The 13,882-nt window shown below is 36.2% G+C and overlaps 1 protein-coding gene across 2 annotated transcripts in view; it reads left to right on the top strand.

Annotated features, from left to right (window-relative positions):
• The window catches only part of LOC111418628 (RNA/RNP complex-1-interacting phosphatase), a 268,726-nt gene that overhangs the window by 144,939 nt on the left and 109,905 nt on the right, over window positions 1-13,882 (top strand). Inside the window, exon 1 of one of the 2 annotated variants that reach the window (XM_023053258.2) lies at window positions 11,269-11,377. The exons of the other annotated variant lie outside the window; for it this stretch is intronic. Coding sequence (XP_022909026.1) covers window positions 11,361-11,377 — 17 coding nt within the window. The 5' untranslated portion in view covers window positions 11,269-11,360. Of the gene's footprint in view, window positions 1-11,268; window positions 11,378-13,882 lie in introns of those variants that run through there. 2 annotated transcript variants of the gene reach the window in all.

The following is a 13,882-nucleotide window of genomic DNA, read 5'->3' as shown; positions in this document are numbered from 1 at the left end:
TGCAAAGGAAACGCTTTAAGTACATTCTCTCTAATGTAATGTTCACATAGTCCAGTTAAAAACTCTCATCAAGTGTATTTTCATATCCTCTAGACTCCATTGAAGAAGAGCAGGAAATATACCGTCGGGTCCGGGTGTTTTGAAGGGCTCAAAACTGCCGACGGCCCACTCTACCAACTCATTCCTTACAACCTGGTTAGCTATCTGCCAGTCCTGGCTGCTAGGAGAGTTGTTAAATTCCACTTGGTGTAGAAGCATTGAAAAGAACCTGGAAAATGAACATCCATTAATAAATGCAACGATTCTTCTGGATCCTTGGCAAAACTGCCATCAGACTTTTTTAGAACGTCATGACTGTGCTTTTGGCCGCGAGATAGTATTTTGTTCCTCAGCAGCGCTCTCCACCTCTTCACAAAAACCTCTCCAGGCTTGTCGTTTCTTTTGTCGCACTAAATGTTTGAATTCTGACTGGTGTGTTTTGAACAAGGTCCAGTCAGAATTCAGTCTAGTTTGTTTTACTTTATTAAAAGCTTTTCTGCAAGTGACCCTCAGTGAATGTAGATCAGGAGTCCACCAAGGTGTAGCCCTACCTCTCTCCTAAAATCGGTTTTTTAATAACACGATTATTTCTGGATTACAATCTGCTTTGAGGATATATCGATTTGGGATATTTTCATAAAAAAATTTTGAATCATTTGAATAAATTAACTGAATTATGCAAAAATAGTATCAATAAAATAAATCTTGTTTACAAAATAAACGTTAAAATACGATAATGGGTAACATTCGAATCCATACTTGGTATCGTCGGTGTAAGTTATGCATTTTTCACCTCATAAAACGTCGGCACACTTCAAGAGAGCGTCAAAGAGAAACCGCAACGGTTACATAATCTAGCGCCGAAGCAATAAAATCGCTACGACTAGAGATCTTTCTGCCAATAACCGATGTTATCGCCCACAAATAACATACACCATTCAAATTAATGTAAAAAAAGGCTTATATTACACAATTGTTAATATTAAAATTTTTTGCTTTAATCTTAGAATTCTTTCAACATAATATTTAAAAATCTTCGGTTTATTCGTAATTTTGTACGCTTTGATTTCGAGAATTATTATAATAACAAAGATAACGGCCTCTAACTAGGGCAAATATTATTTACAAAAACTTGTGAAAATTGTTTAAGATAGCTTTTAAAGTGTAATAACACTAAGTAGGAATGTTACTAAGTAGAAAATGGAGATATCCGTAAAAGGAGACATATCTAACGGAGAGTAATCTCTCACTTAGAAATGTCCGCGAACAAGAGTCCCCCCCTAGAAGAAGTTTACTTATGCATGCACTTTGCACCGTTCCGCGAATAATAATCGCTGAATTATGGCATTCCTCTTCGTACAGGTGTCCTGACCAAGCTCCGTCGTATGTAAATGCGTCTTAGGACCACGCGTTATAATTTATGTCCGGACTCCGGTACCCGAAGAACACCTTATGATAATAGAAAATAATACAAAGAGTCGAGCGATTTCGAAACGCGCGATAAATAAAATTTCACAACATCGAAAACTCCACACCGAAACGAAATTCAATACTAATATTGTTAAACAACAACAAAAAATCGTTAAAAAAAGAATTGACCCCGTCAACGATAAATACATCAACGTAGATTTATCTAATAGAATTAACATTTGTTTCGACTCAAACATAAATTGTAAATAACACCGGACCACCTCTGGATAACTAATAACTATATCTTTGTGACCCAAAAATTATCTTTTTGTAATCACTTTTTGTATAAATTAAAGTCTCATTTTGCGAAAGATGTAAATGTTAGCTTATCGCACTGCATAAATTCAATTATAACTTTTTTTTTTAAAAAAGTACGCCAGATTCAACGACCAGGACGATCTCTGACCCAGTGAACAGTTTATAACAGTTTAAAGAGATATGTCGAGATGAAACCAAATATAACTGGCGGTTCTCTTTAAAATGAATATTAATTAAATTGAAATTTAAATACGCAGAATTGTTTTAAATCGGCCTTTTTATCTCTTTTTTTTTAATACACATAAATTTAAGTTTCATCAACACGTTTTTAATTAATATAATTTATAAAACCCGATGATCAATTCGAGAGAACAAAGTCCCGCGAAAACAAACTCGTAAAACTGTTTTCTAATGAATTTGCGTAGCTGAAAGTGGATCCGACACTTTACTTATCGGATAATTATCATGAGAGTTACATCATCCTCGTTTGTAACACGTTGGTTAAGGTCAGTGATAATATTTTTCGTTCTAAAAGGGATACGCAATAAAAAATTAAATAAAAATCAAGGTTTATTGATTTATTATGAAAATTAAACTTCATTCAAGTCCATCGCGAGTTAGGTCTTTTAGATAAATTTCTTTATTTTGCCAGTAATGGATGAATATCTCGTAATGACTTTGCATCCACGCTAGATCATGCTGAAACTGAAACGATGCTTTCACATTATACTTTTTAACGTCCTTCTGCTAAATCACGCATTTCTAAAAAAAATTGATAGAAATCGAAACATATTGATAAATGCAAGTCCTCTAGGACTGGTGGACATAACCCCACGAGTAAAAATCTAATGGTGTCAGATCCGGAGATCGTGGTGGCCACTGTTTAAGATAGCTGAGAGCCCTTTTCTTTGTTCTGTTCTCGAGAAAAGCAACACTCTGCTTTTTCCAGGATGGATTTGCCGTTAAAATTTTATGAACCATTAAACTGCAAAATTGTTGAAGTTCAGTATACTTCCCTTTGGGCTAGAGATGAAATAATTGTATGTATCTCTGGTGAGATCTACAAATCTGGGCAATTTACATTTCATTACGAACAAGCAAAGTACATATATCATGTTTTAGTAGTATTATAAGATAATGTTTTGACGCCATCATTGTATTTGCGCCATCTAACCCATACATAAATGTTTTGTAACGCTCCTGTCCGTAGACTCATCCACTCCTCATTATGGTCAATGGTAAATTATATTCAGCTAAAAAAGCAGCCTAAAGTATGTCTGCTAAAATAAAAGTTTTCATGTATTAACAAAAAGAAAGACATCGTATTGAGTTCATGAAAATCGGTCTTCCATTTCAGTAGATCTATCTTTTTTTCAAATTTTTGGACAAGCTATCACATCCTGAAGTCTTGAGCGTATATTATGAAACACCCTGTATAGCGGAGTAATGCAAGAAATGAGATCAATGACGCTTGATTAACTTAGAAATAGGAGAAAAAATACAAAACTCGATTGCATGGTCTAAACGACTGCTAACAAAAAGAATGAGTTGAATTGAGAAACAAAAAGATGAACCAACTAAGATCAATTTTGTGCGATAGGCACAACGCCAACTCTAGCAATGGAGGTTCTGCTTGGCTTATCTCCTCTGTATTTCCATATAGAGAAAGTGGCTAGAACAACCATTTACAGATTTAAGCAATATGCTCAAAACTGCTCCGACCTGTGCTACCAATGGGCTGCGGAAGACATTATAAGCACTGATACTGTGCTATCAATGCTGTCAGATTTGGCGGTATCACTATCAGTGATTAATGCTCGATACCAGATTGTACTGCCTGAGCGGCAGTCCTGGATCAAAAATGAAAATTCTCTGGTTCGGGCAGACATTTGCTTGTACACAGATGGATCAAAAACGCCTGAAGGGGTAGGAGCAGGAGTATACAGCCAGACACCTCGAATTAAGCAAGCCTACAGCCTGGGTACGTACTGTACTGTATTCCAGGCGGAAGTATTTGCTATTGACATGGGTGCTAAAATCCTTCTTGAAAGAGGGGTGAAGAACATGACAGTACGAATTTTCTCAGACAGTCAAGCCGCTCTCCAGGCGCTGCAAGCCGTGAAAACGGTGTCGGCTCTGGTTAATGATTGTAAGAGAACATTAAACACACTGAGTTGTGATAACAGAGTCTCTCTGATCTGGGTCCCGGGTCACTCTGGGGTTGCTGGCAATGAAGCGGCAGATAAGCTAGCACCAGATGGCAGCGCTGAAGCGTTTGTGGGGCCGGAACCAGCAGTTGGTGTATCATTTGCGATGGCCAAATATAGAATTGGACTGTGGGCTGAAGAGGGACTTCGCCTACTGTGGACCAGTTCTCCTGGAATGAGACCCGGGAATATTTTAGGACTTGCCCGTAGTAGCATAAAAGTTCTAATGGGTGTTTTTACTGGGCACTGCCGATTAAAAGCACACCTCAACTTGTTGGGTTTAGCCGACGATGTTGAATGCCGACTATGTGCGGAGGAAGCAGAGACGGTTGAGCATGTTTTATGCCACTGCCCTTAACCGTATCAGATTCGCGATTTTTGGGTCGCAGTTTATCTCCTCAAAAGATCTGAACGACCTTTATTTCCTTTTTTTATTTATTTATCTTTCTATCGGGGTACAATAGATCCTTAGGGTCGCGGTGCAAGGTTGGTTGGTCCGCCTACCCGATATGTATTCTATGTAATGTAATGTAATGTAATGTACTACGACTCCACCTCTCACTTTCCAATTGTATATCCGGAGAAGACTGGGACAAAGTGGACAGACTAACAATGGAGAAGGCTAATCGCGAATTTCAGAAGACCCGTGACACACACATCAAGAAGTTTGAATCTCTGGAACGCCGGTCGCAAAAGAAGAAAGGTAATAGTTTACCAGTAGAAACAATCGTCATTAACAGATCGAATGTCCCACTAACGAAAGACGGAACCTCTGTGCTCGTCAAAGGATTGAACTACGCAATCGCCCCGAAGAAGGTCCCAAAGGAGGAAATCATTTGCGAAGTGGAAGCAGCTGTTCGGCACTGAAAGCCGAAAAGATCCGACAAGAAGTTGCGAGAGTATTGAAGTCAGCAAGACCACCAAAATCCAACTTGACGATTGGTGAAAAGAAGGCACTCCGATCTATAAAAGAAAAGTCAGAAATCGTCGTGTTACCAGCAGACAAGAGGAATGCCACCGTTGTTATGGACAAGAATGGAAAGAATACGACGACAAAATGATGAACCTACTGGACCTAGCCACATACAGGAAGATCTACGGACTACCGAAGATTCACAAACCAGACGTCCCCCTCCGCCCTATCGTCAGCGCCATCAACTCCCCAACATACCAGCTGGTCAAACATCTTGCAAAGATTCTGTCTCCCTTTACAGGTAACACGGAATCGTATGTCAGGGATTCTACACATTTTGTAGAATCGGCAAAAGGTGTAAAGCTGGAGGCTGGGGATATGTTGGTAAGTTTCGATGTGGAATCCCTTTTTACTAGGGTACCAGTTAAGGATGCTGTAGAGGGTCTTTGCCGAAAACTCATTCCGGAGGGTTTACCAGAATACGTGCCAGATCTGGTGGAGTATTGCTTATCGTCGACGTATTTCAGCTGGAAAGGAGAATTTTACGAGCAGTTCGAAGGGGCAGCCATGGGATCTCCACTATCGCCAGTTATAGCTAATTTCTACATGGAATTATTCGAAGAAGACGCTTTGAAGAAGAGCCAGTGGAAACCAAAACTATGGCTCCGATATGTGGATGACACGTTTGTGATATGGCAACATGGTCAAAAACGACTCCAAGAGTTCTTGGATCACTTGAACTCTCAACATCCTATGATTAAGTTCACCATGGAAACAGAAACTGCCAAAAAACTACCTTTCCTAGATGTGTTGGTCTATGTAATGTAATGTAAGATCAATTTTGATTGTGTATGAATCAAATATAGCAACATTTATAAGAAACGTATGATTACGACATAAAAGAAGTCTCAGTCATATTTATAGACGAAGTCACCAAGAAATGTAAATCACCAACAAAGAAATTAGGAAGTATAAAAAACTAGATACTTGGGATGTAGTAATGAAGTAGAGTGATATGACATTCAATAAGAGCAAAATTAAGGTAATAATGTAAATTCATAAACTTTTGACTCCTATAAATAGGAGTTATGAAGACTCCAACAGTATTTGCAGGAGATGTAGATCTGGTACCAACCCTACCGATTTATCGGTAGATGTTTTTTATGTTAATACATAAAAATTTTTATTTTAGCAGAAATACTTTTGGCTGCTCTTTTAACTGAACATAATCTACCATTGACTATATCTTCTGAAATTAATTCAAATAGTTTATTGTGATTCAAAAATTGCTAAAGGGCTAGCTTGCAGTGCTATTTCCTTCGATACAAATGTATGACAGCGTTCATAATAACCCCGAATTCACAATTACCCCATCTGACCCTACCTTTTTTGTGTAGAAAACATTGGCGGTTCAAATGGGCGTCTCAAAACCGTACTTTTTCCAGTGCCGTAGAAGTTGGGGAGAAAAACAACCATTACTCCTTCAAAATCTTCACCAATTATGACTTTAAACAAATTTTTTCTTACACAAAACTTAGCTTATTATGAGTATTGGTTTTCTAGTTTTTTTTCCTTATCGTCTTGGTTACCTTTTTTACTTTCCTTTACTTTGCATACCCAGTTCATCGTGTTCTGCTGTTAATGTTTTTTTAATAACCACCAGTTTGTTGTATCTTATGAATGCGATATCTTTTCTTTCTGGTCGCTTTAAATTGTGGGATTAATTTTCTCTCTTTTTGTATATCTTTAGAGATAGGTTGGGTTCCTTTAGTAACATTAGATATAATTATGGGGAGAAATGCTGAGTGTCCAGGTATTTGTATAACATTTGTTGAAAATTGGTATCAATACCTGGTGTTCATCATCGGATTGTTCAAACTCATTTTCATTGAAACTTTCATTATCACTGCCATAAATAGTATATTGTGTCTCAAGGGCAGAAAATAAGCATTAGCAGCCCGAGGCTAATAGATAAGGGCATTTCTGCACTAAATTGCAAAAATATAATATAAAACTAATTTTATAAATCAATTAATTTTATTAATATGTAACAGAATTTAACAAAAACACTAGAAACAACTTACTTATTGTAGTAATTATTATTAATATTAATTATTCCTTCCGCGCAGTTGTGAATAGTAATACTAGAATTTGGTATCTGGTAAGTGTTTAACGTACTAGTAGTAGCATTATGATTTATTTCTATAGATTCATTTGTTTGCTTTAATATATCAACCACTTCAATCGTGTTAGTAGTGCTGGGCTGCTGTTCTTGGTTCGTCAAGATTTTTTGGGCAATATTAATTTTATTAGATAAGCAGTCATCAATATAACCTCCATGCTTTTTCAGTGTTACCAAATCAGTTTCAGAGTTAGGTAGCAACGTTACAGAACTTCGACGAAAGCAATGTCCTGTGTATGTACTGGGTTGAGGTAGTTCTAAAAAGTGGCAATTTTGCTAAATGTATTTTTCCCGATCGGTTGTACTGTGCATTTATTATTCTTGTATGAAATAAATAGACGACTGAGGAGTGTGGGTAGGTCTAAGGGAAACATATTTGTGGTATATTCCAAGTAAATTCAATCCATCAATTATTTTATTTGTGATTGTAAACGTTCTTGTCATATTATTTTTTGTCTCTGGAACGGTAATTATTAATAGATAACAGAGGAGGTTATCTATTTGATCAAATTTCATATTTAACAACTCTCGAGATCTAAACGAAATATAAGTTTTAAGATGTAATTTATATATACAGTATGTCCCCGGATCGAGTTACAAAGAGGAAAAAAATTTTTGTTACTGATTTTTCAAACTTATCTCAGCATAAATAATGAATTTAATTTAATAAATCGCACGAACTTTATATTCTAACTATAGAAGTTAACTAATTATTCCCATTTTTATGTAAAAATTATACTTTTCCTAAATTAAAAATTTTTCAAGTTCAATTTACGATACGTAACCATAGAAATCAATAAAATAAAATAAAAGTTGCAACTCATGTTAGTGAAAAATATACGGACAAATCAAATTAAAATATGGCTAATTGAATAAAATATTTTAAATGTAAATTTATGTAATAGCACACTATGTCCTCATTCAAACAAATTCCCTCCCAATTCGGCACACATTTGAAGATGAGTTCTAAATTCTTTATAAGAAATACGAATTTTCGCCAGTGGTAGAGATTCTATCGCTTTAATTATTCTTAGTTTTAATAGTTCTGCATCATCTTGTAATGGTTCACTGTAAACAATTTGTTTCAATCGCCCCCAAAAATAAAAATCCATAATTGTAAGATCAAGACTACGTGCTGGCCATCAAATAGGACCATTTCGTTCAATCCATTTTTGACGAAATTGTAATTTTAACCATTTGGTACAATGTGTGAATGGTAAGCTGGGCAACTGTTTTGCTGAAAGTACATTGACCGTATAAAATTTATGGGTAATTGGATTTACATCGCTCCAATAACGACAATGCTGGGAAGAAACAATGTCATTTGTTGAAAAGCTATCTGAAAAGGAGCGTCTTCCTCGTTTAGTCTCTTTGTCTGCCTCTTTATGGATAATACAGAACCCGTTTCAAAAAAATTTTTCATCAGTTTGCGAGCCCCAACATGAGATATTTTTGTGTCCGAATATTTTTGCTGGAATTTTTGTATAACTACACAAAAACATGATTCACTAATACCATAGCACAGTACTAAATAAATTCTCTCTTTCACGGTTAACATCGCATATTTCAATAATACACTGCGTCAGATGAGACTCAGGTGTGATCTCGCTTCCAATCTTTTCAATCGTTATGGAACTGCTAATCTTAAGGAAATGAGGGATGGAGCAAGGTCGGCGTACTGTAATGGCATCGTTGAGGCTAAACGGAAGGCCGCTGTCGGATACATTAACGCATCGAGCAACAAATCGCGGGCCTCTTGGACTTTGATTAATGGGTGCAGGGTCAGTGTGGACAAGCAGAATGTTGCGGATATGGATCCCGATAATCTAAACAGCTTTTTTGTAAATGTCGCTAATAACAATGTTGCTAAACTCGGCCCGTCTATTGGGTCCCCCTTGCATCTGTGTCATAGTAACTTTGACAATGTTCCTGTTTTCTCTTTTGTTGAGGTATCAGAGAGTGAAGTTAGAAGTGTTCTACAGTGTTTAAAGACAAACGGAACTAGAGACATATACGGTGTTTCAACGGGGGCTATAAAATGTAACATTAGCCTCATGGTTGCGCCCCTTACCATAATGGTTAACAGCATGACGCGATCACATACTTTCCCGGATCAATTAAAGATAGCTTCCATTGTGCCTATTTTTAAGCATGGGGATAAAAACGATTGTTCGAATTATCGTCCCATTAGCATTTTCCCGATACTGTCCAAAATATTTGAGCGCGTAATCTACAAACAAATAATGGCACACGTGGAATTGTATGATGTGCTTTTCGAGAATCAGTTCGGCTTTCGACCTAGTAGGAGCACCGGGGATGCGATTGTTAATTTTATGAATGTCTGTTACAGTACGTATGAAGATCGGGAGTACTGTGCTGCTCTATTTCTTGATTTGTCTCGTGCTTTTGATAGTGTGTCGCACCGTATCTTCTCCTGAAGCTGAAGTCTGTTTTTCGCTTTGATTTAAATAGTGTTGCTCTTATCGAATCATACCTGTCCGATAGGTTTCAAGTGGTTAAATGTGGAGACAAAGTATCTGGAAAACTTCCAATGTCGAGGGGTGTCCCTCAGGGATCTATTTTGGGGCCCCTTTTGTTCCTCCTGTACTTTAATGATTTTCCTGGTTACCTGGGAGAGGGTGTAAAGTGTTTGTTGTACGCTGATGATGCCACATTGCTTGTGTCCGGGTTAAACTACGAGGAGGTAATGTCTTCCTCAAACAAACTGTTGACTGCTGCGAACAACTGGTGTGTAGCTAATGAACTATGTTTGAATAAAGACAAAACGGTTCAGACACTTTTCACCCTAAAACGGGACTGTGTGGGTGATTTCCCCCCTGCTAGATTGCTGGGCATAACGGTGAGCTCCAGAGATCTGAAATTTGATGTGCATGTGGCTGAAATTGGTAAAAAGATCTCAAGAAACATTTTTCTACTACGTAGACTAGTGAGCTCGGTATCTATCGAGGTGGTCAAAACAGCGCATTATGCGCTGATACACTCAATGATTGACTATGGTATTATTGCCTGGGGTGGGAGTCCAGCAAGTAATTATGTGTTTGGTTTACAACGCAGAGCTGTGAGAGTGTTGGCAAAACTTAGTTATAGGGAAGATTGTCGCCTCGCCTTTGAATCCTTGAATATTCTGAAATGTTTGCTGTATATTCATAGTAATGATAAACAGTATAAGACGCACGCCGACGTGCACAGTTACTTTACCAGAAACCGTACGAACATGTGCGTAGATTTTTGTCGGTTGAGTGGAACGCAGAAAGGTCATTTGTATCAATCAGTAACAAAAATTTTTTTCCTCTTTGTAACTCGATCCGGGGACATACTGTAGTTATCATTTAATTGTTTAATTTAATTATATTGTTGTAATTATTTAAATACTCGTTATTAAAATTCCATTGAATAAACATGTTTATATAGGTCTTTATTTACAGCCTAGTAAAATTCTTTCGAAATTGATCTTCATAAACACAAAATTCATTCTCACGAATGTAAAATTCGTTTTCTTAATGTTGACTTTGACATTCGTAAAGGAAAAATTTAGTTTCTTTAGTGTAAAATTGGTTTTCGTTGATTTTTCGTTAGTACGAAAATGATTTTCAGTTGTGTGAAATCCAATTTCGTAAATTTGAAATTGATTTTCATAAGTGCGAATTCGATCTGGATATGGTATAGAATGTGATGAAAAACTATAAAGTAGGGACGTTCAGAGTTTAGAATTCCAAGGGCCGAAAATCTAGCTTTCAGTTATTTTTTTAGGGCTGATATGATTTACTTTCAGGTATGGGAGGCGAAAAAAGATTTTACTTTAGATTGAGCGAATTGTTTTTATTTTATAATAAAAAAAAATTGTCAACACAAAACTTTTTATTGAAGACTCGTCGTCACTCAAGATAACATCCAAGATAATTTCCGACCTTCGATAAATTTTCAATTCAACCCGACATCATTACATTACATTATTTCCCAGTTATCAAATGAAACAATTCCAATTTCGTTTAAACCTGGTTTCTTTCTTTCTTGCGATCGTCGGGGTTCGAGCTTTCCTTTCCGAGCCGTTTTTGACGTTTTTTCTATTGGTAAGTCGGTCGCGATGTTCGTTTAAAAGTTTTGCGTGGGTGTAGTGGGGGTTTTGGGACGCCCGGCGTCGCGACGCCGGCGACGGCGGCGTCGGTGGCGGCAGTCAGTTTGCTTACGCTTATCGACCGTGCACCGTCGACCGTTCGCTTCGGGGATAACACGCGTTCGCGACTGGGACAAATGTGGCCCCCATAAACACATGTACTGCACAGACAGGTAAGATTTATTTCATTTATTATGTAATAAATGATATGTAAAAATATAAGCGCCTCCACCAAAAATTTCTTTAAAACAAATTGAAACATAACACCAAAAATTACGCCCATCAATTCAATTTTTTATCAATAATAATTTATTTACAATCGACTTGTGTGAAGTCTACTTAACGTCGGATCAAAAAGTTAAGTTAAATCGTTAATAAATGATTGTTAAAAATTGGTTAAAAAATAAATTGGTTCATTTCTAATAAGGAAATGTATTAATTACAAAATGTTCGTTTCAATATCTATTTGTAAAACCGCTTGAGACGTTGGTCGAGTTAATCGAACTCCCAAAAATGGAAGGATATTCATTGTGTGAGTAGGTGGACGGGTACCTTGAGGAATAATAATCGATAGTCGTAACGAAGAGAACATCCGACTCTGACCACTCTCGACGAACCATGAAATAATTATCTAAACGCAATGATAAATTGTACTTAATTGAATCGGAAAGGTCAAATTTAATTTGATAAATGGATCGGGATCGCCAAGAAGAATAAACCAAAATATTAAAAATTTATATTAAGCAGTTTGTTGGTGTTGCTTAGTCACCCATTGTGTTCACGGTTAATTTGCCACGGTGGATATTTTAATTCCCTGAAAATCACTGCAAGCGAAATTGGACAATAGAAAATACAGAAGTAGAACACGTGGGTAATAAGTATTAGCAATAAATTACGCGGAATACAATGAAACCAAGTTTCACGTTTAATCAACGAAACCGAAATAAATTATTAAAATCGAATCCTATTTTGACGTAAATCACACTTAGGTGTTAACAAGTTAATTTTCCCCAATTACCCGTCTGTTTAGACAAATTCTCAAACAAATTATCTCGAATAATAACAGAATAAACCGCGATCCCGGAATAAAACTCGGAATTCCCTCGACATTCAAATGTAAATTTTAACTTTTTATCACTGGCGCCTTAACCGTGTAATTTTAACGACTTTTATGATCCAAAAAAAAAGTGTTAATCAACCCGATGATGATGATGTTTCAAATAATTACTTGTTAAGACTATAAATTTAATGGAAACTTTTGAATGATATTAAAAAAAGAATTTGTTTATTTACTAAAATTCCCGTAGAATAAACGGTTTCTTTTTATAAAATTCGTGTATTAAACGTGAAAGAATTTTATTACGTCGTTCTGATCGGTTAGAATAATATTATAAAAATTAGGTGCTAACACCGAGAAGGTGCTATAATCGCGTCGTTTCTTTTTTGATTGAAAAATAGATTCACTTCAAGGGCTTTCTAATCTTAGAACGGGCGAGCTAAAAACACTGCAAATAACATAAAGTTTAATATGTTTTTGGCGTGTAAAATTAGATGTTAAGGTGGAATGAAGGTGTTTATGTATTAATTAAATTTAAAATAAATTTGGTTTAGAATCGGTTATAAGAAATCAAAAAGTATCAAAACTTTAAATTTTTCTTTTATAAGTTTTTTGACTGCATCATATGTATATGTTACCGGAAATGTGTGAAACCTGGGAATTCTATAAAATTCCTAGGAAATGTATATAATTCCGAGCTAATTTAGGAAATGTGTAAAATAATTTGTCAACGATTTTGTAATACATGCAAATCCTAGGAAATGTATTTACTTCCTAGGCATTGTATGCAATTCCTGAATGGTTCTAGGAAATGTATAACAATTAACATTATAGCGTAGTATCGTATTTGGATAATAAAAATAAAACAGTAAGTAAACCGAGCATAAACACGATTTTTTTATTAAAGCTCTCATTGATATAATCAGGTGTCACATTATAAAAAGTAACATTTTCATAAAACTTATTAATAATTATTACATTTAAAAACTTAAGATTTACTCTATAGACTTCTCTCTAGACTTTGTTGGACATATTTACTTTATTAGGTGCCCCCGCCATTCTACAGTCCGACAATGGCAGAGAATTTTCTAACAAAATTATTGAAAACTTAAAAACATATTATATAAGCCCAGGCATTCGCAAAGTCAGGGCAGTGTAGAAAGGGCTAATCAGGATATTGAAAATATGCTGACCACTTGGATGCAAGACAATGATAATTTACATTGGAGTGAGGGTATAAGATTTGTGCAACTCATGAAAAACAGAGCATTTCATGCTGGCATCAAGCAAACTCCTTATGAGGCCCTTTCGGGTGTAAAGTAAAGGTAGGACTATCGTTGCTAAATCATTTTACGCGAAGCGTCGAAACTGAAGAAGATTTGGAGAAAATCATACAGGATCTTGACCAAATTAAAGCAGATCCCAAAGCTTCTACGTTTAAACCCTGTGAGGTAAATATAGAGAAAAGTCAAGCCTCTAATAACAATTTGGAACAATGTGAAATAAGTAAGCAACCCCTAGCCAGTGCGCAAGATAAAAAATGCAGCGTCTATTCACAAGAAACTAGTGGAGCTCATACTTGCAGGATATGCGGATGTGTCATTCACACAATTTCGAAGGA

Source organism: Onthophagus taurus, chromosome 10, assembly GCF_036711975.1.
Source record: "Onthophagus taurus isolate NC chromosome 10, IU_Otau_3.0, whole genome shotgun sequence".
NCBI lineage: Eukaryota > Metazoa > Arthropoda > Insecta > Coleoptera > Scarabaeidae > Onthophagus > Onthophagus taurus.
Note: the sequence above shows the minus strand (reverse complement) of the source record. Positions and strands in the feature narration are given on the sequence as shown.